The sequence below is a fragment of the Diospyros lotus genome, chromosome 14, assembly GCF_014633365.1.
Source record: "Diospyros lotus cultivar Yz01 chromosome 14, ASM1463336v1, whole genome shotgun sequence".
In the NCBI taxonomy this organism is placed as follows: Eukaryota; Viridiplantae; Streptophyta; class Magnoliopsida; order Ericales; family Ebenaceae; genus Diospyros; species Diospyros lotus.
In genome coordinates, this window is record NC_068351.1 from 6,272,724 (window position 1) to 6,296,725 (window position 24,002).

Sequence of the window (24,002 nt, forward strand, 5' to 3'; positions counted from 1 at the left end):
TCTACTCCGATGGTCGCTTAAGGCACGCAGGTCTCCAAGCTTCTTCGCGGCAGTACTGTTTCCTCTTCCTTCCCCAGAACCAGAAACAAGATGCAGCAGCAAAGGAGTGCTTCTCCTTCTTCAATCAGTGGCATACAACAACTTGGGAAGCCTCCCTCTTGAGCAGCAGGCGAATTGAAACTGCAAGCTTCTCCTCTTTGTTGCAATGACATGGATGGCCACGACGGCGGGCCTCTTTTTCCTTATTTGACATAAAAAATGCCGAAATAGAGTTGGTAGTTGTTGGTTAGTCCGCTGTCGGTTAGGCCATGCTCGATCGATTCCTGGTCCAAAAGGTGCTCGATCGATTCCTGTAATGGAAGGAGCTTCAATAATTTGAAAAACAGCGATGCAAGTCCTGAACTAGTACGCCCATCAAAACAATCCATTCTGCCTTGCAATTAACAACGAGAACTGAGAGGAAAAAGTAAATAAAATTGAGGAGAGGGGTCACCTATACCCTTCACCTATTCTTAATATGATGCAATGGTAAGTTCCCAATCTATTGGAAAGCAACAACTCAGAGGAGATGGGTGGGGGAGCGATGGTGGTAATGCCATCGTCTCTTTATTGGCACCGGTGGCTCTTGGCACAAGCGCCAACAGTGGCAGGAAGGGGAGGTGTCACCTCAAATGATTTTAATTTATTATATTTGGCATACTAAATTTGTGTTAGAAAATAACTCATTTTTTGTTGGTTTTGTTAATAAATTAAATCATATTAAGAATAAAAATATAAAAATAAAGTAATAGTTTAACAAAAATCCAAGTATTAAAATCTAATGAAAAATATTATATGTACGAACAAATTTGAGAAGACACGATTTTTATAAGTTGATGTAATTTACATAAATTGATATAATTTTATTTAAATTTATAATATTAAGTAAATTTATTTTCAATTTTACATAAAATAATTTATAAATTTATATTAAACTATTATAAATTTGTAACTAATTTTGTGAGAATTATTTGTCAGCGTGAGTATAATCTAATCCAGCAAGCCCCGATTACCGTGCCACCTGAGGGCTATAAATAGCGGCCATGAGATTCTTCTCGTGATTTCTCTGGATTGAGTGAGAAGCCAAGAGAGGGTTTGTGCAATGGGTTGGGTGTGGAAGGACGAAGCCGAGGACGAGACAGCGTCATACGATGTCGCCGAATTCAAGAATTCGAACCCTAGCAGATCAGAGGCCGACCGGTGCTCCACCAGAAAGATCGTAAAATCCTTCTGCAGAACCGAGGAGGTTGAGCCCGGGAAATTCGTCAGGAAGTGCGAGAAGACCGAGCAGATTCTCAGAGACTGTGTTGGAAGGTAAATTATTCACTCTCCCCCCTCTCTCTGTCTCTGAAGGAATCTGTTTGGTTGTTGTGGAGGTATCGTAAAATGGCAAGAAGTGTCGGATTCGGATTCTTGGTTTTCTCTCCGTTTAATTTTCTATTGATGTGGCTAAGGGTGTTTCGAACTTTTTTTCTTTCCTCTTTGTAATCTTAATTTTCTTTATGCACCGTTTAGTTGCTGAGACTGGAGATTGGAGAAGTAACGGAAGAAGTGGAATGGTTTACAACTTTACGTGTATGGTGATAGCTACATATATGAGTAAATTATACTGAGGAAATGGAACTGTGTTTCTATTAGAATACCTGTGATCATGAGCTATTACCTTTAACAATTAAAGAAATTGAAGTTGGAACCACTATATGCTTGGACTGGCCGAATATTTTTATAAAAGGTGTTAATAGATCAAAGTTAACTCCCTCTTGAAGAATGGGATATGAATCAGGCATGTTACCAGGATCTGTATTTCTCCCTTTCTGGATTTTGTTTTCTTGTAGAATTTGGAGACAGATTTATTGCACAAACATAGTTAGATGAAAGAGACAGAGACAGAGACTTACTGTGACTGCACATTGCCTTTCACTTATGCCCGCGTCTTATTGGCTAAGAGTTGTCACCATCTTTAGGAAAGAAGAATAACGACTGAACCTAATAAATAAACAAAATTAAATTGAAAGATCTTTAAGACGCATCTTTGCAATTTGAAAGATGGGTCTGGACCTTAAGCTCATTCAGAAGGGGCATGCTTGTAAGGATTTTTTTTTTCCCAGACGGCATGTAGAAGCATAGGGGGAGCCTTGGTAGCAACAGTAAGGTTTTTCCTTTGTGACCAAAAAATCATGGGTTCAAGTTGTGGAAACAACCCCTTTGCCAAAAAAAAAGAAGAAGAAAAAAAGCAAGGGGAAAGTTGCAATAAAAAAATGACCCTTGCCCAACCCTCACAAAAACAGGGGTCTCATGTACTGAAGTCACTCTTTAGATGACATGTAGTGGCAGTTGAGGGGAAGTAGTTTACTGGGATACCAAGGTGATAAAGAGATGGGACATTATTATTGGGTTCTATTGAGAGAGCCTTGTGCTGGAAAAAGATTAGAACATAGCATAGTTGTAGCTAGAAATGTGCAAAGTTGTCATCTTAATTAAGAAATGAGTTAATATCAAAATCACGTGGCTCATCAGTGGGAAAAATTCTTTAATTCTATTTTATAATACATTGAATAATTTACCAACTGAAGAAAGTGGATTGATGTAGGGTGCCTGTTATTGGGCATAGCTCTGATATAGAAATATAAAAGGTAGAGGATGAGGTTAGTGAATATAGTGCCACTTATTGGTAGGGCTAGTTCTGAACTTCAGAGTTGGAACTTACCGTACACTAGATGTCTTGACTTTCAAACCTAAATGTTGATAAACAATGCACATTTTGTCATACCTTGTTAACCACTGTTTTAACTTCCCCTTGTCAAATATCATGTTGGCTCTACTTAATCTTATTTGGAAATGCATTTCTTCTGGTGGCTGAGGCTCCATATAGTTCTTATACACATGCCATGCTCAAAGGTAAATCATATTTTAGAAATTTCTTTCCATGTGTTCTTATACACTGATCTTTCTTAATTATTTGTTTTCCAATTCAATAAGCTTTTTCTGGGAAATAAATCTTGTTGAAGTCATTGGTTGAGGCTGTCAAGAGTATAGCAGGGACGTGAAAATTTATTAACCACATTGGACAGATGCAAATTAATTTTCTATATTTTGATGTTTCATTATTGAGTGAATTGAAATGATGATTGTTGGAGGAAGTTTCCTCATTATATTTGTCTTCAATTAATTCCTTATAGGAGTAGTTATATGAACATATTATTTACTTAATCAAAACTACCACTCCTAACAAAAATTCTGATATTTCATCTAAACCAGTCTTGCAAATCCAGACCACAGGTAATTGACTCATAGTGGGTAAGGATGGCATAGATTATTTTGCTAGCTGGTAGACAGGAACTTTTCTCTGTTGAGAAATTACAAAATCAAGAACACCCTTAACAGCATCAAAATTTATAGGCTTGTCAGGTTTTAGGGATGCTTAGCTGTGACTACAGAGGTCAATGTTTTGAAATGCACCAATTATCTGAATGATTCATTTGCTTGGCCATGGTTCTTCCACAGATCCACTGTTTACATGTTTTAGGGAAATAATTTAGTATATATAAATACAAAAGCAAAGCCAATTATGGCTGGCCATCAACGAACTTAATTATTATCTTTTTTTTTTTTAAATTGATTCTATCCTAGTTTGGAAACAATTTTTATTTTTTAGATTTTTATTAGGACTTATTGGAATATGTGAGTGATTGTTTGCATTTGCTAATGGTGGCCCTCATGCTCAAGTTATGAGTGCATGGTTTGGGTAAGAACATGTTATGGTTATGGATATGGTAAAAGGGGTGTAGTAGAGGGTTTGATTTAATTGGAACCCATCCATATATTTTTTTTGACTAAACAAGTGACCTCTCCATCATGAACCTATATTTTTAACCAAACAGGTACCTTTTTTTTCTTCCTCTTAAGGTGGTTTTCCATTAAAGAAAAATGTTAGTAAAGTTATTTATGTATATAGGCAGTGTATGAACAGTTTTTTGATGCTTGTACAGGATAATTAAGGATTGATAAAGAGAATTTGTATCTGTATTGACTTGTTCATTAATCTACTTCTTTCCATATGATTTTAAGCCACACTGGGTCTTGTATAATGTTGTAATTTATTAACTTTATCAACTAACACTTAGGAATTTAGGAATAGTAACAGGAGGGGTGGGGTGAGGTGGGTTTTTTCTCGCCCCATTCCTAAGTTCAATAGGCCATATTCTGTCTCATGCCCTAGTGGGATATCCGTCCCCAATGGGGAACAGGGATCCCTAAATTCACCTTGGTCCTCAATCAATAATAAACAAACCAATTTATCATGTAAATTCTTTCAATAATAATGAACAAAATTTGCTTCTAGATTACAACAATAATAAACAAATTCTTTCTCAATTTACAACAAGAACAACATAATAACCCTTAATCCCACTGGTTGGGGTAAGCTAAATGAATCTTTTGCTAGGCCCTAATGACTCATATCATTGTTAAGAGCCTCTCACCAAATTTTCTCATGTCTCACTTCTTATTTTCAATAAGAGTCACTCTAACCATATGAATAACCTCATTTATAATTTTATCTTTTCTTGCATGGCCGCATGTCAATCATAACATCCTCATCTTCATTATGCTCATATTTTGCACATGATGCATTAGTGTATAACATTTTGTGATATACAACAAATTATATAATTTTCTTTTGGCTTCAACAGAATCTTATGATCCCATAAAACTTTGTGCATATTTTTTCATTTTAAACATGTTACATTAATTATACATTAACATCCTCATTGTTCTCTCTATCATTTTGAATGATTGATCCAAGAGATTTGAATCTTTCCTTGGAATGACTTGATATTCAAGTTTCACCATAACATCATCCACACATTACTAAACTTATATTCCATATATTCGACCCAATGTAATCTAAGGCGAGAGAGGTGCTTGCCTAGGCACTCGAGCGATGCAAGGTGCCTTGCATATTGCCAGGTGAGGGTCCTTTACTTAGGCGCTACCTAGGAAAATGCCTCATTGTCAGGACCCTAGTCTTAACTAATGTTTTTTTTTAAGATAGAATTGGAATTAAGGGAGAAATAGGAAGAATTGAGGGTGAAATAGATAGAATAATAGGGAGAATTAGACATAAATGAAGGAGAAGTTGACAGAAAGTAGGGAGAAACACAGAGAACAATAAGGGGAAATGAGAAACTTCATTAACTTCTTGACAATTCATTCATAAATTAGCACCGTGGGTTGTGGCTTTGTATATAAAGCTAACCAACAAATTTTACCAACCGGTTACCACTACTTCAGTACTTCATAACTACTCCTAATTGTAAATAATAACTGCAATTAAACTACAATTACTATTATATTTACTATTATATCCTTGGGGTTATTACACTCCCTCCCTTAAAAGATTTCTTATCCCTAAAAAATCTCAATAGGTTGACTAATATTCTTCATCCAATCCGTGTTTTCACTATTTGATCCATCTTCTTCGGCAACACCATGATTTTTCTGTTCAATCCGCTTTAATTGTTCCTTTTGCATCCTTCTTTTCTCCTCTTGAGCTTTTTCCTTAAACGCATCCTTTGCTTGCAGCTTGGTATCGTACACCATAGGTCCATCTTCAACTGATTTCTCCTCTAATGGTGTCACATTGATTTTTTTGGCAATTGCCATTCCTTTTTTGGCATTCATCTTGCATAGGAAGAGGTGAGAATGTTTCGCAGGTTCTACAATGGTTGAAATCTAACTTCTGTCTAGCCTAGAGTAGATGCCAAGAGCATACGGTTCATCGGATGCCAATTCAGATTGTTCATCTTCTTTCAAGGGAAACTCATTGTCTTCCAGACTTTGTTCATCCTTGTCCTTTGATAGAAAGTCCTCTAGTAAGTTGACTTGCAGAGTTCTATGGATCACGCCATTTCCTAGCAGGAGTGGATCTCCAACTATCATAGGAATTGGTCTGTTTTGTTGAATAATTGAATTAGGATATTCTTTAGAAAGTAATTCAGTTGGAAGACTAACTTGATACCATTTGGCCATCATAATCATGAGTTTGTCCAGTTTCCTTTCAAATCTATCCATAGAAGTTTCGAGTGTCTAGCAGCCTTTAGCCATGGAGAAAATCTGACAATGGCTAAATCTGAGGCCGATAAACTGTTGCTCTGATACCAAAAGTCAGGACCCTAGTCCTAACTAATGTTTTCCTTGAAAATATAATTGATAGAGTAGGAGAAATAGAGAGAAACGAGGGGGACCAAACTGAATAAGAGGGAAAACCGAGAGAGATGAAGGAGAATTAGATAAAAATGAGAGAGACGCTGACAGAAAGTAGGGAGAAACAAAGAGAACAAGAGGGAGAAATGAGAGACTTCAATAACTTCTTGACAATTCATTTATAAACCAACATTGTGGGTTATGGCTTTATATATAAAACTAACCAACAGATTTTATGATGTGCCCAAAATAAAAAAGAAATACTAGCACCCCTTGTTTGATAAGAAAGTTCGCCACAAACAAGAAAATACTAGTTTTGATTCGCCACACTCTAAGATAGAAGAAGGAAGAGTGATAAGAATTAAGTAAATTCGCCACTAAACAAATGAATTGCTTAGATAAGAATTAGGATAAAAATGTTCTTGCACTCTCTTCATAAAATGGTTTATGCCAAAACATTACAAGATCACACCTATAAATACTAGTCTTAAAAACAAACCTAATAATTAAAGACAGACAATATCATTTCCTTTTTTGACAAAAGAGGGCTTAATGATGATAAAAGACAAACCAAAAGCATAAAGTAAAACATCATTATGCCACTTTTGACAAAGGAAATCATAATTGCCTCTTCTGACAAAATGGGGCTAATGATGATAAAAGACAAACCAAAAGCTTAAAGAAAAATATCATTATGCCACTTTTGACAAATGAAGTTATGATGATAAAAACACAATGTTACATAAAGATAAAACACTCTTAAACATAAAGGACAAATGAAGGGTGACATCATCCATGACATCAGTTATGAGACTTAGGCCTGGCAGATGGGCTGATTGCTTGGGCTTGATCATGGAGTGCCTAGGTTACATTCTGGTCTTGGGCTTCCAAACAAACAAGTAATGTGATTAATTTGGGCTTTAACTCCTTCACTTTGAATTCTAACTCTTCCAAATAGGCTGGAGTCTTCCTAATAAATAACTGAAGTTCCTTTTGAAATTCTTTAGCTCTTGAATGAGTAATTGGCCCAAAACTTACATGCTCTTGAACAACCCTTGCCTTTATTTCTTTACTGTTCCTCAACTACTTCTCCATTGCTCCACTACAAATAACTGCTCTTAACTGTAAATAATAACTGCAATTAAACTATAATTACTATTATATTTATTATTCTATCCTTGGGGTCATGACACTCATCAAAGCCGTTGAGGCCCTCTGGCGCTTGCTCAGGTTGTAACCAAGGAACAAAAAAAAAGAAAAACGATGAAAATAGAAGATTTTATCTCTGAAAATCAAAGAAGGCACACAAATGCCCAAATAATCTAATAGGAAGAGGAAAAATGAGAAATCAATCAAAGAAAAGCAAACTCAACCTCATCTATCTAATGCTACATTTTATGTCTTTGCTTGAAAAATATTAAAAGAATTTGTATTTAGGAATGCTTTAGATGTTTTCTATTATTTGCATTATTTGATTGTATTTTTTATATTAAATATATTTATTATTAATTTAGCGCCTCACATTGCTTGAGTGAGCACTTTTTTGGCACCTAGCCCTCAGGCGATATGAACATCATAGTGCCCTTAAGGCGCCTTTTGCCCTTGACTACCTTGTTCGACTTTCAATATACTCAACTTAAAGCTTTTATATTCTAAAGTATTCCTGCCTATCTTGAACTTAATATTTACTTCTTTTGTTTTATCCACCAATACAATGCCATTTGCAAATAGTATATGCTAAGACACCTCTGCTTGGATATGTTTAGCAAGTTCATTCATTATTGAGGCAAAGAAATAAAGGCTTAATGTCAATTTTTGAAGTAATCCAATTGTAATTAGAAAAGCTTTAGTATCTTGTCCATATGTTTTGACTCGTGTTTATACTCCATGATACATGTCATTAGTAACTTGCATATTAGCAATTTAGACTTATTTTTTCTCTAAGACCCTCCATAAGACTTCTTTAAACATAAGTTTTTTTTGAATCTATAAACATAGTATGTAAATTCTATTGTTTATCTCTGTATCTTTCCATTAGGTGTCTCAACAAAATGTGAAATTCTTATCCTCTCCAAAGTTACTAAGATGTGCCAACCCTACACTTTTTTCTGTTCATTGAATGACTTCAAGAAATGTTCCTTCAATCTCTCCTTAATAGTTTCTTTATTTACTAGTATTTTTGGTTTTTGTCTTTTATGCATTTCACTTGGCTCAATCTAAATATTTCTATTGCCTGAGCTAGTTTATATGTATCTCTTTCTCCTTTTGTGTTAAATTGTTGGTATAAATTTCCACAATCTTTTGACTATAGCATGTGTGTAAAGTCTTGTAGCAAGCTTCCTCAGTTTTAACTTTTTCATGTACCTCTTCATTCCATCACTAAGACTTTTTTGGTTTGGGACTTTTCCCTTACTCTCCTAGAAACATTTTTATAGTAGCCACTTTAATCCACATTTGGCTAGCCTTTCCTTCTATAATCCAGTCTCTTTTATCACAAACTTTTTCTTGAAAATAGCTTGGATTTTGTTTTGTATAATTTTTTCTCATTTTTCTGTATGGACATCAAGGACCTAAAATCTGTGTTGAGGGGTCAAGACATTCTTACAACATGCTTTGAGAATGAGATGTAAGTGGGTTGGGTTCTATTCTTTGGGTTGGTTAATGAGCCAAAAATGGGGAGTGAGGTACGGGTACTCAGGATGGGGGTTGCGTATATACATATATTAATGTAAATAATATAATAGGCTGGGTAGGGCGGAGGATATAATTATAAATACCATCCCAGTCCTGCCCCTGATTAAACTGAGTTGGGTAATTCCTAATTCCTAGCTCAAACTCAATCAATGAGGGTGGGCTGAGGGCTCAATGGCCAGGTTAAATATGTGTACCACTTGGAATATGGTCCATCAGCTAGGTTTTGATTTACCCTTTCCCCAATTAAACTGATTTGGGGAATTCTTGATCCCCGGTTTGAACTTGATTAAGAAGTGTTGACCATACCCCAATTGGGGTGGGGCGCCAATAGGGCCGGTTAAATTTCTATCCTAAGTTAGGATGGGATGGTATGCTACTTGGAATATGGTCTGTCATCTAGGCGTTCTCTTCTGACATTCTAGCAATTTTTGGTTTACAGTGTTTGCTTTTGGAATTTACCACCAATGCTAAGTTGACCTCTACACATTTTTTTTTTTGTTGTCATTTAGGCCCTCGGAGGTGGTTCAGTCCAACAAAGAATACACGGAAGAGGATGTCTCGCACCAGATGAAGGAAAGTTCTTTCCCTTTGGAGTCATCTGAGCTTGGACCGTTCAACTTTCCTGGTCTTCGCAGTGATATTGAATCCATTGAACGCAACTTCTTTGGTGGCCTCAGTCGTTTCTTTGAAGCAGCAGAGGACATGAAGAATGGATTCTTCAATGTATTTGGGCCCCCAAACCTGTATGATGGGCATTCTTCATCCTCACCATCCAGAAGACGAGGCGTGCCAGTTGAGGGCCAGCCACCTGAAGAAGCCTCTCCGAAATCCATTGATCCCGAATCTGGAAACCTTGATTTTTCTGGGTTGGCTAGAGATGTTTGATGCAAGCCTCCTAAGGTGGTGGCATGCCAGCTAAGGTGGTTATAAAGAGCATGCCTTATCTTCTCCTTGGCTAGATATTAAGTGCAGAAGTACCGTATGGTTTTTCATAGTTTCAGAACTTTTGAGCATATCACCTGCTGGAAATAGTTTATGCATGCCATGCTATCCCCAAAATAATTAATCATCATTACTGAGTTTTGTATTGTTGGATATTGAAATAGATGCTACTTTTATGTTGAAACGTGAGGTCCACAAGCATATCACTCCTTGTAGCAATGAGTAAATTATCGAGAATGCACATACACGTTGTGTCCGTCATGTAATCATACATTTTTATCTCCTGAGTAGGGAAGATATCACTATAGCCTAGGATTGTGGTAATGGGTACGTTGGAAGGGAAGTGTGGAGTTGATGTTTGGCCAACGTTTCTCTGCTTACAGGGAGACCAATTAATATTGCTCCGCAAGGATTGGGCGAAACATTCCATGTTGACTAGCAGCACCTTCTATTCTTGGTCCGTGTGGAAAAATTACTTTTTGTCAAATCGAAACTGGAGATGGATGGAATGGATGGGGCCTTTGTTTTCCCACTTACGATTTGGAAGAGTAGATTAGATCTTGTCCACTACTGCAACACTTGGTAATGGTAATAATAATCAAGATATACTCGTTTTTGACGGGCTGTTTGAATCTTGCTTTGCAATAGTGGAAGGTAAACTTTGGTTTGGCCACTTGGTACGTTAGTGGATTTGCGTTTAAGTTTGTGGATTTGCGTTTAACGGGGTGTTGAATCTTGCGCCACGGCTATGGAATCAATCAGTCAAATAAAGACTACTGACATGAGAAAATGATCAGTTTGTACATAGACGCAAAAGTTGGGAAGACTTCGTTTTCAAGGTTGCTTCAGGAAGATATGATTTATATTTCATAAAGTTTGTGATTTCTAAACTATCTTTCATAATAAATACGAGGTTTGTGAGTTTTTTCATATTTCTAGTGTAAGTATTTTTTTTTTTAATAATTTCTTACATACTAAAAAAAGTAGGAAGACTTTCGCCTTTTTTCTTGCAGCTACTCTTTTGGTTGTGGTTTTTATATTTTTGTAATTTATTTGCTTTTTTCTATGATGGTAATAAAAATTTTGTAAATACCTTTCACATTGTTATTCTTTTTGTTAGGTTTGTTTTCCAGATAAAGTTCAAGGTGGCGACGATTTTTTGGGTGACTTTAATTTTCATAGATCTCAACTCGTGATTAAAGTATAATCTAAGTTCATATCACCACTTATTAATAGTGCAAAATAAAAATCAGGTCATAAGTCAATTAATCATTTATTTGGAAGACAAATGGGCTTAAATCCATTTGCTCAAGAAATGAAAAGCCTATCCCATCTTTCTTTGCCCTATCTGTCCACATATATATATATATATATATGTTTAGTTTTTGGAGACTCCCATACTCTTTCTCTATCCCTCAAGTCGACGCCATTTCTCCTCCCCCAAGTCTGCTTGCTCTCAGCTGGCACCTTCGCTTTTCTCTATCGTTGTGGGCATCGTCTCTTCTTGGTTGTTGTGCTATCGCATCTCCTTTGTTGCTTTGGCCTATTCGATGGAAGCTTCGTGCTTTGCCTATATAAATCAATTCTCGATTTCCTTTTTTTGGTGTGTGAAGAAGCACTCTTGGTTTGACTTCTTCGACCTATTATCTTTGTGATACTTAATGTTTTTTTCGTGGACATCATTTCATGTAGAGCATTTCAGTTCTCTCTAAGAAGGGGTTAGATTCGATCGAGAGAGAAATGGGCGTTTGGGAGTTTTGAGGTTGGACTTTGTTGAGATTTGACGAATCTATTCTCAGGATTGCTTAAGTGGTGATTCGATTGCTCAGATCTAAACCTTGAACGTCTCTATCATGATTGCCAGAAATTTTTTTATACCTTATGTATTTTTGTTTTCTGATTTTGATTAATACTTGTACTAACAATCTATTTTTGTAGATCTTTTGCTCACACTTTTATAATGAAGCCAATCAAATATAATTGGTTAAAAATAATTTTTTTGTTGCCTCTTTGAATTGGAAATTCTGAAATAAATTCTTAAACCAAATTAATTAAACCCCTCCTTTTGAATGTATCTAACTTTCAGATTAGAAAATAATTTTTTAAACAAAAATTTTTGCCTTCTATTTTATGTGTGTGATTTATGAGTTATTATATGTGTTTAGTGAATGTAATATACATTTAAAGGGTTTCTTTAATAGCAAAAAAAAAAAAAAAAAATCATCTTAAGCAACATTCAATTAATTGATCGGTAATTTTTTGGCATGAGTAAATGATCACTAAATTCATTAGCTGTGAAAGGGTAATACCTATATGAAAATGTTAATTCAGACAATGTTAGGACACTTTTAATGATATTTATGTATTGTATTATATGATATTAATATATAATTCACTGTCAAAATAAAAATTTCAACAAAAAAAAAATGATATAGACATATGACTTATTTATCAGCGTTTGTTAAAATGAGTAAAATAAGATAATATTAAAATAATTTATCTATAACCTTCAAGCTAATTTATTTGAAGAAAAATAAATAAATTTATGAGAAAAATTTAAAATAAGAAGTGAAGTAATTTTTTTTAGATAGATTTAATAAATATAATAAAAAAATTATTTAAAATATTTTTTATATTTTATTTTTTTTCAATTTATATCTTAATTAAGAAGTACAAGAACTCTTTACAAATACATTAAAAAAAAAGAAAAAAAAGAAAAGCTATCAACTATTTGATTAGTAAACGCCACTTGAACTTGAAGGATGCATCCATTCCATGGTATAAATAAACATAATTTTCTGGCCGCAGCTGGAACCGGCCGGCAGCCTCTAATCTCTCCGATACAACCAAACCTTGCCAGCGCCACCTTGCTAGTGCATCTCCGGACGCTTCCAAATGAATATCCGTATATGGATATATATATATATATATTTGATGTGTTATCGTTCAAAACCAAACATCACGGCCGGCTTCCCTTATTATTAAGAATAGAAATGGATGAAAATCAATTTTCATATATATATATATATATTTATGCAAACAGAACAAATGAATACGTAATTTTCGATTATCTGAATTTGGGAATGAATAAATAAAAGGGGAAGCAAATCAGAAAGAAGATCCCAATTTCGAAAATGTTCCGGGAACGAAACTAATTCTTTACATTCGTGAATCGTGAAGCTATAGCCTATAGTCCACAGGCCATAGCTCGAATAAGTTGATATTCTAGCAAACGCGGTTTGAAACTTTCCAACAGAAAAACCTGCCAGCTTTTGCTTTCGTTTTCCCTCTCTCTCCATCCAACCGCGTCTACACGCATAGTTACAGGGATTGGGAAGATAAATAAACTCCCATAGAAGATCAAATCAGACGCCAAGTCCACGCAAATACCTGATTGTTCAGACTCTTCAGAGAGAGACCAGGTAAGCAACAGGCTGGTGAAGGAAACTGCGGACTTCCTGTTCTTTCTTATGTTGAACAAGTTTTCTTCGTTTGGGCCTTTGAATAACCAAATTCAGTGAAGAAGTTATCAATATAACCCTTCTAGCCTATTTGGGTTTATTGGGTCGATCTCAGTTTGTCTTAAGGATCGATTCTCTTTGTGGGTTTTGATTCAGATACTGAATGGTTTCGAGTGGCATTTTGGTGGCATTGCTTGTGAGTTTCCAATTCAGGCATTCTGGTATAAGATTCCAAGTTTTGGAAAGGTTTGAGTGCTCTATTGGCCATTATAGTTTGTGAAGTACATAATAATAATCTTGACATTGTTTGGAGTTGATTTGGTCAGAGTTTTAGATGATCATGACTGGGAGAAAAGCTCCATTTTGTAATTGAAGCTTTGCAAAACTGTGCACTTTGGGCAGGGAACAGAGAGCGAGTAAGACATGGGGAATAATTGTGTTGGATCAATGCTTCCGAAGGATGGGTTGTTTCAATCAGGTTCACGTCCATATTGGTTGCGGTTCCCCAATATGATTTCATATGGTAACAAGGAAGCTAGTACTGAAGTGCCTTCTGCGGCTAAAGAGCCTGAGGCCCTCCAATCTGTTCAAACCAAGGCTCCAGAATTGGTGATAATAATTAAAGAAGACAAGAAACCGTTAAAGTCCATAATACTGGGTTCAAAGACAGTGAAGGAAGAGGGCAAGCCAGCGAAACCCCCTAGGCCGGAGCCAGTACAGAGAGTAATGAAAGAGCACAAACCAGTAGAGCCCATGAACCTGACAAAGGCATTCAATGTCAAAAGGATGCAAAGTGCAGGGCTTCAGGCAGAATCCGTGTTGAGAACCAAAACTGGTCATTTGAAGGAATATTACAATTTGGGGAAGAAACTGGGACATGGACAGTTTGGGACTACATTCCTTTGTGTGGAGAAAGCAACCGGAAAGGAATATGCTTGCAAATCCATCGCGAAAAGGAAGTTGCTGACGCAAGATGATGTAGACGATGTGAGAAGGGAAATTGAGATAATGCATCACCTGTCTGGTCACCCCAATGTCATCTCAATAAAGGGTGCTTATGAGGATGCAATTGCAGTTCATGTTGTGATGGAATTGTGCACTGGGGGTGAGCTTTTCGACAGGATTGTCAAGCGAGGGCATTACACAGAGAGAAAGGCTGCTGCTCTTACAAGAACCATGGCTAGTGTGATAGAAGCCTGTCATTCATTGGGAGTCATGCATAGGGACCTCAAGCCCGAAAATTTTCTTTTTGTTGATAAGGAGGAGGATTCACTTCTTAAGACTATTGACTTTGGATTATCAATCTTCTTCAAGCCAGGTATGAGTTTAAATTCTAGTTCTACCTTTTACTCATAAAACTTCATTAATATCCAAAATTAGGATGTATTGCCACGGTAAATTCTGCATTATCTTTAGGAGAGTGTGCGTGTGGGAAGTGACTTACAGACATCTATGACATAGTGGACCTAAGGATAATTTCTTGGATTAGCTACACTACTTTTTTTTTTCTTTTTTTGGAGATTAGGATTGGCTGCAATATTAGTACACAGGGAACAGGTGCAGTATTTATGTTCAGAAAACCATGAAGGGCATAAACTCCTGATTGGGAATGAAGAAAGTTTATATTAACTAGGAAAGCTATTTGATTCAATTTCTCTTTTTTTACATCATCAATGAAACAAAATCAGCGCCTGAAATTATTTGATTCAAGGTGCCAATATTATATGACAGAAAATAGATGCTACTTTGTGAATAGGTCTTTGCCATTAATTATTTTTGCTACTTTGTTGAAACTACTTTCCTGTGGCTCACAAATTTGATCTAAAACCGCATGCTTTAATGCATCATGGGCTTAAGAAAATATGTTTCTAGTCATGGATGGCTGAAAATGTACATAGTGATAATGTAGGAATATGAGCTAGAAGGAAAGAAAGGTGTATTGCTAGTAATTAGTAGAGACAAAGAAGGTGGTTGCTAAAGTTTAAAATATGAGATATAGAGTTACAGGTCAAATACAGTATTTATTTGAAAATCACAATAAGAAAATCTGTCAAACACAATTGGCCTCTTGTAGCATTTCCAGAGTCCTTGCCTATTACCTTGCGTGAAGTCACCCTTTCTGATTAGTATCCAGATTCATGTAGGCAATTCTTTTTTTTTTTTGTTTATATAAAATCAAAATAAATTAATCTATTTGTAGTCTTTGCTTACCTTGACAACTTTGGTTCTGAGGTCTTGTAGCTTAAGTGCTTCAGTTTGTGGGTACAACAATAGACAGTCAAAATAGTGGCGCTTAAATATGACAGGTACTTGTGCATTAGTTCCTCAAATTTATGCAGAAATGATTATTAACCATCATTGAGAACTGATATTACTGGTCAAAACCCAAGTTGGTTATACTGGTATAATTATATTTGGAAGGGGATGAATGAGGGACTCAATCAGTAACTAAGAGAGAAGCTAAGGAAGTGGAAATTTACTTCAGAAGTTTTGGATGATAAAAGTTGCTTGTGAAATTTATATAATTGTATGAGACAACTAAATTTAAGTTTTACTGTTCATAAATGGAATTAAAATTTTAATACAACAGAGGAAATGAAGTATCTGTTTTCTGGGATACGACTTTTTCTCTCATGCTTTTGCATTTTGGGTTTTGGTACTATGCCTATTGCATTTTAATTTTTAAGTTCACTTGGTGATGCATATTTGAATCTTCTTATATCATTAGTTAACAGTCCTAAAATTACAGGGGAAACTTTTACCAATGTGGTTGGAAGTCCATATTATGTTGCCCCTGAAGTTCTTCGCAAGCATTATGGTCCAGAAGCCGATGTTTGGAGTGCTGGTGTGATCATTTACATTCTCCTTAGTGGGGTGCCTCCATTTTGGGGCGGTAAGGTTTCATGACACGATGAGGGCCCAACTTTTTCTTTCTTCATTTTGCTTATCACATTCATGCTACTTATGTTCTTCTAATCCTGCTGCCATAATAATCACAATCAACAAATTTTCTCAGGGATTATTGTTTTCATTTTTCTATCTTGAAACAGAAAGTGAGCAAGAAATATTTGATGAGGTTTTGCATGGAGATCTTGACTTCTCATCACATCCATGGCCTAAAATCTCTGACAGTGCAAAAGATTTAGTCAGGAAAATGCTTGTACGAGACCCCAAAAAGCGGCTAACTGCTCATGAAGTTCTCTGTGAGTCATTATTTTCTGCCATTCACCTCCAATTATTTGATTATCTAATTTGTAGCTTACCAAACCACCTAGTGGGATTTAAGGCTGCGATTTTTGTTATATGTAGCTTGTCAAAACGTATGATCGAAACAACCTTGTTTTCTGGTTGATGCCTGAATGCCATGCAGCATAATTAAACACATTCTTTTTATTTTAAATGGTTGGGTTCTTTCGATATTATCTCTCTGTCTCTCTGCTTCTCGCCCCCCCCCCCCCCCCCCCCCCCAAAAAAAAAAAAAAAAAACACACACACACACACACAAACATTTGGTCAAGTTCGTGCCCTATTTTAGGTAGGTAGTTTCAAATGTTTGGTTAAGTAATGCTATTCCTTTTTCTTTATTTCAATTTTTGTCAGCAATCTTCCTAAGGCTTCAATTGGTCAGGCCAATTAAGAAGATGGTGTTTTCTTAAAAGCTGACACATAGACTTCCATGATAACTTTCCCTGTATTTTATATTATTCATTTGTCTAGCATATTTAATTGTGAAAGTTGGCTTGTAAAACTTTTCTAAGAATCTTGTTCAAAATTAACTATATCTTTACTTGAATCCAATTCAGACCTAGTCTTTTTTCAGTAAATAGTTAAGGATTAATAACTAATAAGAGCTTACCGAGGAAAGCTAGGTGAAACATATTCCCTCGGGAGAACTAATAATCTGGCCTATGACAACTGCTTGAAATATATAGCGGCATGTTAGACAACCGCTGAATTGCTAATGAGTCTTTGGTTGGTTTGTAGGCCATCCTTGGGTTCGAGAAAAGGGAGTGGCTCCTGACAAGCCTCTTGACCCTGCAGTCTTAAGTCGCTTGACGCAGTTTTCTGACATGAACAAGCTCAAGAAAATGGCTCTTCAAGTAAGTTTCAGCGACTATCATAAACTGCTATAAGGATATCTGTCACTATGACCATGCAAATCATAATATCTGGACTTGTCTGGTTGAATAAACCTAATGAATTTATGATGATTTTTAAGTCATGTCTTGTTTGGTTGTAGATCATTGCAGGGTGTCTGTCCGAAGAAGAAATTGCCGGACTAAAGCAATTGTTTAAAATGCTTGATACCGATAACAGTGGTCAAATTACTTTTGAAGAACTCAAGGCTGGGCTAAAAAGATACCGTGCTGACCTTAAAGAGTCAGAGATTTATGATCTTATGCAGGCTGTAAGTAAAAAGAGTGTGACTTGTAGCAACTTTTATGAAGTTAATCAAGTAGTATTTCCTCATCCATTGTTCTTATTGAGTATTTTTCTTATTAATGGCCTCTTTTGGTACTTAAACAGATTCATTTGTACGTTCAGCATACCCCAGCTCTATAATGTTTCCCCCCCATACTTACATTTACATTCATATATCAATTTTAATATGTAGGAAGTCGGACCCACTGCTTCTTTTCACAGATCATATGTTTCTTCGGTTTCTTCTAACTCCACTTCTTTGTCTGGAAATGCAGGCAGACGTCGACAATAGTGGCACTATTGACTATGGGGAGTTTCTTGCTGCAACATTGCATCTTGATAAAGTTAAGAGGGAAGATCATCTTGTTGCTGCCTTTTCATACTTTGACAAAGACAGCAGTGGGTACATTACCCTAGATGAGCTCCAACAAGCCTGTGAGGAGTTCGGAGTAGAGAACGCCCGCTTGGAAGAATTGATTCAAGAAATCGACCAAAACAATGTAAGCTTTCCCAACATCTAATCACTTCTCCAAATTCAAACTGAATTCATATATCTCCTAATATTATTGGTATATTTAGCCCGTGAGATGAATGTAACTCGGACAAATCTAAGTCCTTTTGTGATTTATTTTAATCTTTCAGGACGGGCGCATAGACTACAACGAGTTTGTGGCCATGATGCAGAAGGGAAGCGCCAATTTGGGTCAGAAGGAAATACAGAATACTTTTAGCCCCACCGGATTTAGGGAGGCTCTTTCAGTTTGCTGAAGTATATATCAACTTCTATTTGGTGCCATGGGGTGGGGGGTTGGTTTGTATTAACAATTTCTATTTTAGCTACTATTTGATAGAATCAGATGCTGTTGCTGGCTTCTTTAGGGTTCAACACGAAATCTCAATCAATAGGTTATGATCTCTGTGTTGCAGTTGTATCTAAGCAAACTGCAGAACAGAAATGGACCGTTACCCTATACTCTTTTAGCACAGAAATGAAGCACAAGGACGTTAGTGGGCATGTCTATTTCCTAGCTCTTTCTGTACTTGACAACTTCAGAAACACTGCATTGTTTGGTTGCACAGTATATACCAATCGAGTGCTTCATTCTGATTTTTTGAATGGAGGTTGTTCATTTCTTTTCAGCAAAGCATTTCGAGTTTTCAACCACCCTTTTCATTGGTTGCTCCGTCAAGTTTAAGAAACATGTGCTTTTCAGCTTAATAGAAATGAGATTATTTATAATAAATTTGAAATAATTTTTATTAAAAATAAAAGTTTGTGAGACATAATTAAAATAATTTATGCATATGAAATGAAGACAAAATAAAATAAGCTTTTTTAACAAATAAGAAAGATTAATTGACGATCTCTCAATACATCATCTAATATGAGCAAATCATTTTAATAAAATTTTTATTTATGTATCATTAACCAACATCTATTTAAGAAAAGTGATACTCTTAAATATAACAATTTTTTTTTTTTTACAATTCTAAACTATTTTAATGCACATTTTCTTTTAATATAAGATATAAACAAATTATAGAGCCCTGTATAAAAAAAAAAATCTTTATTAAAAGAAGAAGATAAAAGGTCCTCATTGCATTTTTTATGTTTGGGTTGTAGTTATGTCTTTTCTCCTTTCTCTTCTTTCCTTAACTATTGCAGCAGAAATCTCACAGGATTAATATAATAATATTATAATCCAATCATGGATGACACACAAGTGAATACTTCTCCTTGCAAAACTACACCTGACACCACTGGGAGGCACCTTCGCTGGCGCGCGTGTTATATGTTGATGTCAAGTGTAGACTTTAAACCCTTAATTCACAGAGGAAACAAAATTAATAGAATGGACAAAAGTCAAATTGAAAGCCGAGTCCTTCTTCACTATTCATTTCCAACGAATAATAATAATATTAATAATAGTAGTAGTTTCATGTGAGAGCCAGCTCACTGCCCTGCTGGGTGATGTGATTAACCCACCCAAAAAGCATGCTAGAGAGAACCTTCACACAAGCCAAAACTACCAAAATACCCATATAGCTAGATTTCTTTCTACTTCCATTTTTAAACAAGTAGAGATGAGAAAGAAACTTCTTAGGGCATATTCTAATAATTGACAATGACACGGCAGCAACTGTGTTATATTTATTAGTTAGAGAAATAGCCAGCACCTACTGATTTGCTGTCCTTATCACAACACCAAAATAGTTACCCAAAACCCATCATCACCACAAGTGCCTACTCGTGTTGTCTTTTTAATTTGTAAGGTAAGAATACTCCTAAAATATAACAAATTAATAATTGAGAGAGAGAGAGAGAGAGAATAACTCAGACTATAAATAAAAGAACGACATTGGGGGAAAGGTATATTTGACTCACAAGTTATGTTCCACAAAAGGGCAGAAAAGAGGCACCAATCAATCGTGTGATTAAAAAGCATTCTCCAACGATCATTCTTATGTGCATAAAAGTGTCTGGCAAAACAGGTAAATACATGAAAGATATAAACGTATGTAATTACAGTACTTGTCACAAAATGGCAAAAGAAAGCTTTCTCTTCTGTAGATTTTGCGAGGAAAGAAAGGCTCCCTCCCTCTAGCTGGGCTGTGGAATGGACATGATCGTCCTGCAATTATTGACCAAGTCCATGTTAGTAAACGTTCTATAGGGTTAAGAATAACAATGTGGATCATGAATAATATGGTCCGTCCATCATCTTGGTAATACATGCGGCTTACCCTTTTTCACTATTGTGTTTGCGGCTTCTTTCTATAGGATTTTTCTCGAGAATAGTAGTAAACGTTCATTGACAGCCAGCGAAATGGGAATCTTGCCCAACAGCCCCCAGCATTCTGCAAGTTACTTCCAGCAACTTCCCTGTAGTGCACAAATGATTAATACATTTCATAGGCTCAAATCATCTCGAAATCCCATCAGACTTAACCATGCAGTCCTAACTAGCACGATACAATTGAAATTATTAATTCAGGGGCGGGTGGGTGACCAGAGCACGAGTGTTTAAAGCTCTATATGCCTTAACCTTACAGGCTTCTTGTGTGCTCTGGTAAGCGGATAAATCATTTGATTTGAAATTCACATCATCCTTGATATTTTTATTATAATACTGTGCAGGGCCTCTATCAGATTGATCCCAACAAAAATCAAAACACACTTTAAATACTGGCAAATGAGAGAGATGGCCACTGGCCAGTAAAAGCATAGCAAATCTCATGAGCTGCTCATGGAAGTGTTGAGAACACACTGGCAGAAATGAATAATGAAGAGGGCAAAATGTGGCAATGAAGTTGGGAGTTGGAAGGGCGAACAACCATCATGGTCATGCTAGGCTGGGCCTGTCAATTGAGGGCCATTTCAATCTTGAAAACGAACTATAGACTAGTGTTACAAGTTTTTGATTGCATATATGGGCCAAGTTCATTCATATTATTGGTCCTTATCAGAGTGCTATTGGAGCTATCAACCACCTAATTACTTCTCACCAGCAAAACCTTACAACTTTCGACCTGCCTTTTTACTCTGCTAAACTGCAGTTTTATTAAACAACTAGACATCCCAGTCCAGACCGATGTTTCTTGGATGCTAAAACTTGTGTCTAGGCAAAACCCTTACACACAAGCAAAGAACAACGACCATAAAAGCTAATGATGAATCCACACTTAAAGTCGCTAGTACAAACTCACCACATAAACAACCTTATCCACAAGACCCCTACTTATCAAAATCCCGCAAAGTAAAAGGTAACATAAGCAATGGAAAAAAATTCTTATTGGTTGAATAGAAGGCCAGCTTCAAGAACTGATTGATCACTGCAACAAGACGCGTAAATGACAACAAAAACGCACAATGACATTATTCAATCTGACCCAGCACTGCCACAACCACCACATCACCTTCACTTAATTACACCATACCATATTTTACTTTATTTTCTTCACAATAAAAACCCAGAACCACTCTACTAAGAGTGTGGGGGTGTGCACTGAGTAAATTCAGCTATATTATATGTATTAAACCACTAGTCAAGCGGATAATTAATTATAAAGAAATTTGTACCTAGACTCTGCCCCCACCAACTATAACCTCTTACTGCTAGACCCAACCTTTGGAGGACACTAGCCCAGAACTTATTCCACCACCAGAATATTCCCATCACCGGTGCAAGTAACAACAAAATTTTCTCCAAGGCTGCCACTGATAATCACATAACATAACCCTAAATTTCATCTTCATCCATTCTAAATCTAAATCAATTAACTATATGAGTAAATTGAGGGGGTAGGGATTAAGGCAATCACTGTGTGGATGCGAATCAATCGGCTAGTGATCTGAACAAAATAAAAAGAAAGCAACAATCAAAGAAGAACAATACCTCTTCGCTGCTTCGCGACAATCTTGGCGTTGGCGGTTGCAGGCGTAACTTTGGTTGCCGCCGTCGTCTCCACCACCGGAAACAGGACCCCATCAATGCCCTGCACCGAAATCCTCCCATCGGTATAGATATCGGGATCGAACAAATACGCCGAGCCATCGCCCTGCCCGAACTTGACCGACCCGTCGGCTTCCTCGGCGGTAACCTTGTGCGGCAGCCGGAGAGTATCGTATCGGACTTTCCCAAACCGCCGGACGGCGTTATACATGCTCTCCTCCGTCTGGTATTCCGGGATGAGGTGGTAGTACACGATTTGCTCCGGCGCGCCCGGCTCGCTCAGCTGGTCGGTGGTCAGCTTCGCCATGGCCTCGTCGTTGGGAGCCAGAACCGTCAAGACATAGCCCTCCGACACCAGCCGGCCCATCTCCGTCGCGAGCGACGTCAAGTTCACCAGAATGTCGGCCAATTCGTTGTATCCACCGTAATGTAGAAGCGTCTGGATGAAGTCCTTGACCTGGCTCTCGCCGTCAAAGTGGTGGCGAGGGCCTCCCGGTCCCGGCGCCGGCGCCGGAGCAAGAGACGGCCCCGGAGCCATCGCATCAAAAATCGGCAGAACCGGAGGGGCGCCGGCGGGAACCGGCGCGGGCTTCTTCAGTCGGTTAGTCCTCGGGTCCACCTCCGGTGCTCCCTCTGGCAGAACGGCCGAGATCGACTGGAGACTCCTCCGGCGATTAAAGTCCTCCTGCACCGATCTCGGAATCAGCAGCCTCTCGATCCCGTGGATAACCCCGTCCGGGCGAACGACGTCGTTGGGGCGAACAACCTTGGCCAAATCGACGACAATCTCGCCAGACTCCTTCCCGGCCAAGGTCACGTGATCTCTGGACAGGGTCACATGCCGAGACGACTCAGCCGGCGAGCCAGGCAACCCGGGGGACTCAATCCGAGTGGGAATCATGTGGAAGAGAAGAAGCGTCTGCAGAGACCTCAGATTGCGGGGCTCCAGAAGGAAGCGCTTGAACTCGGGGTCGAGCTCGCGCTCGAGGGCCTCGTTCTTGGGCGCGAAGATGGTGACATTGTGGCGGGTCAAGGCGGCCTCGAGGTCGGGGAGAAGAAGAGCCTTCTCGACGAGCTCGGCGAGCTCAGTGTAATGGGAGTCGAGGAGGGCGACGAGAACGGAGTTGGAGTTGATGGTGGGCGTGGCGGGCAATGCGGCAAGGGAGAAGGGAAGGAAGAAGAGGAGGAGAAGGAGATTGAAGACGCCATAGACCTGGGCACCCATGGCGGCCGGGGGGAAATTAAGGGGACGAAGAAGAGAGATTCAGAACTGGAAACGAAAATGGAGCTTAATTTGTCCGTCTACGTCTAAGAAGTGAAGGAAGAAGAAGAGCAGCAAGCAAGCAGGCAAAGAGAAAATGAGATTATCAGAGAGAGAGAGAGAGAGAGAGAGAGGGCGTGTTTAGGGGTTGCGTTGAGAAGAAAAAAGTGGAACCACGTGTTTGCAAGCTGGGCAAAAGCCAGCTGAAAGGAATCAGACTTAGCTAGACGGACCTGCATTTTATTTATTTTTTCAGTTAATCTTCGCTTTTTGCTTTTCTTATTTTCTGAAATTATTATTAGTATTTTAGGTATGATTTTAATATGAAAAATGGAATAATAATAATAATAAAAGAATAATAACTAATATGTACTTTGTTGGAACTTGGAAGGTAAGGTGTAAGGACAGGCTGGAGGTGGGGGCCAAACGCGTGGGCTTTGGGGCGGCTCGGCTCGGCCCGGCTTGAGCCGTGACTTCTGTCGGTGCACCTTCTTTCTCCTTTGTTTTCTTTTCTTTGCTCTCACT

At 37.6% G+C, this 24,002-nt stretch overlaps 3 protein-coding genes across 5 annotated transcripts; 2 read left to right on the forward strand and 1 right to left on the reverse strand.

Moving 5' to 3' along the window:
- Window positions 1-1,068: 1,068 nt before the first annotated feature.
- Window positions 1,069-10,098, forward strand: LOC127791090 (fra a 1-associated protein). The gene is made up of 2 exons (XM_052320861.1): window positions 1,069-1,353; window positions 9,447-10,098. The coding sequence occupies exons 1-2, from the start codon at window positions 1,142-1,144 to the stop codon at window positions 9,820-9,822; spliced, it is 588 nt and encodes a 195-aa protein (XP_052176821.1). The 5' UTR covers window positions 1,069-1,141; the 3' UTR covers window positions 9,823-10,098.
- A 2,985-nt stretch (window positions 10,099-13,083) lies between these two features.
- LOC127790317 (calcium-dependent protein kinase 26-like) lies at window positions 13,084-18,868 on the forward strand. 3 transcript variants are annotated; one of them, XM_052319766.1, is made up of 9 exons: window positions 13,084-13,301; window positions 13,497-13,586; window positions 13,743-14,658; window positions 16,090-16,233; window positions 16,391-16,543; window positions 17,325-17,440; window positions 17,581-17,748; window positions 18,038-18,262; window positions 18,405-18,868. In XM_052319766.1, exons 3-9 carry the CDS (start codon window positions 13,764-13,766, stop codon window positions 18,528-18,530), a joined length of 1,827 nt encoding a protein of 608 aa, XP_052175726.1. In that variant the 5' UTR covers window positions 13,084-13,301; window positions 13,497-13,586; window positions 13,743-13,763; the 3' UTR covers window positions 18,531-18,868. The 3 variants fall into 3 exon arrangements, with proteins under 3 accessions (XP_052175726.1, XP_052175725.1, XP_052175724.1); XM_052319765.1 differs by having other exon boundaries at window positions 13,084-13,586; XM_052319764.1 differs by having other exon boundaries at window positions 13,085-13,301; window positions 13,497-14,658.
- Window positions 18,869-20,109: 1,241 nt separating this feature from the next.
- LOC127790318 (fasciclin-like arabinogalactan protein 16) lies at window positions 20,110-23,693 on the reverse strand. The gene is made up of 3 exons (XM_052319767.1): window positions 22,160-23,693; window positions 20,508-20,646; window positions 20,110-20,395 (listed from the first exon to the last, which is right to left on the reverse strand). The coding sequence occupies exons 1-2, from the start codon at window positions 23,439-23,441 to the stop codon at window positions 20,573-20,575; spliced, it is 1,356 nt and encodes a 451-aa protein (XP_052175727.1). The 5' UTR covers window positions 23,442-23,693; the 3' UTR covers window positions 20,110-20,395; window positions 20,508-20,572.
- Window positions 23,694-24,002: the final 309 nt, after the last annotated feature.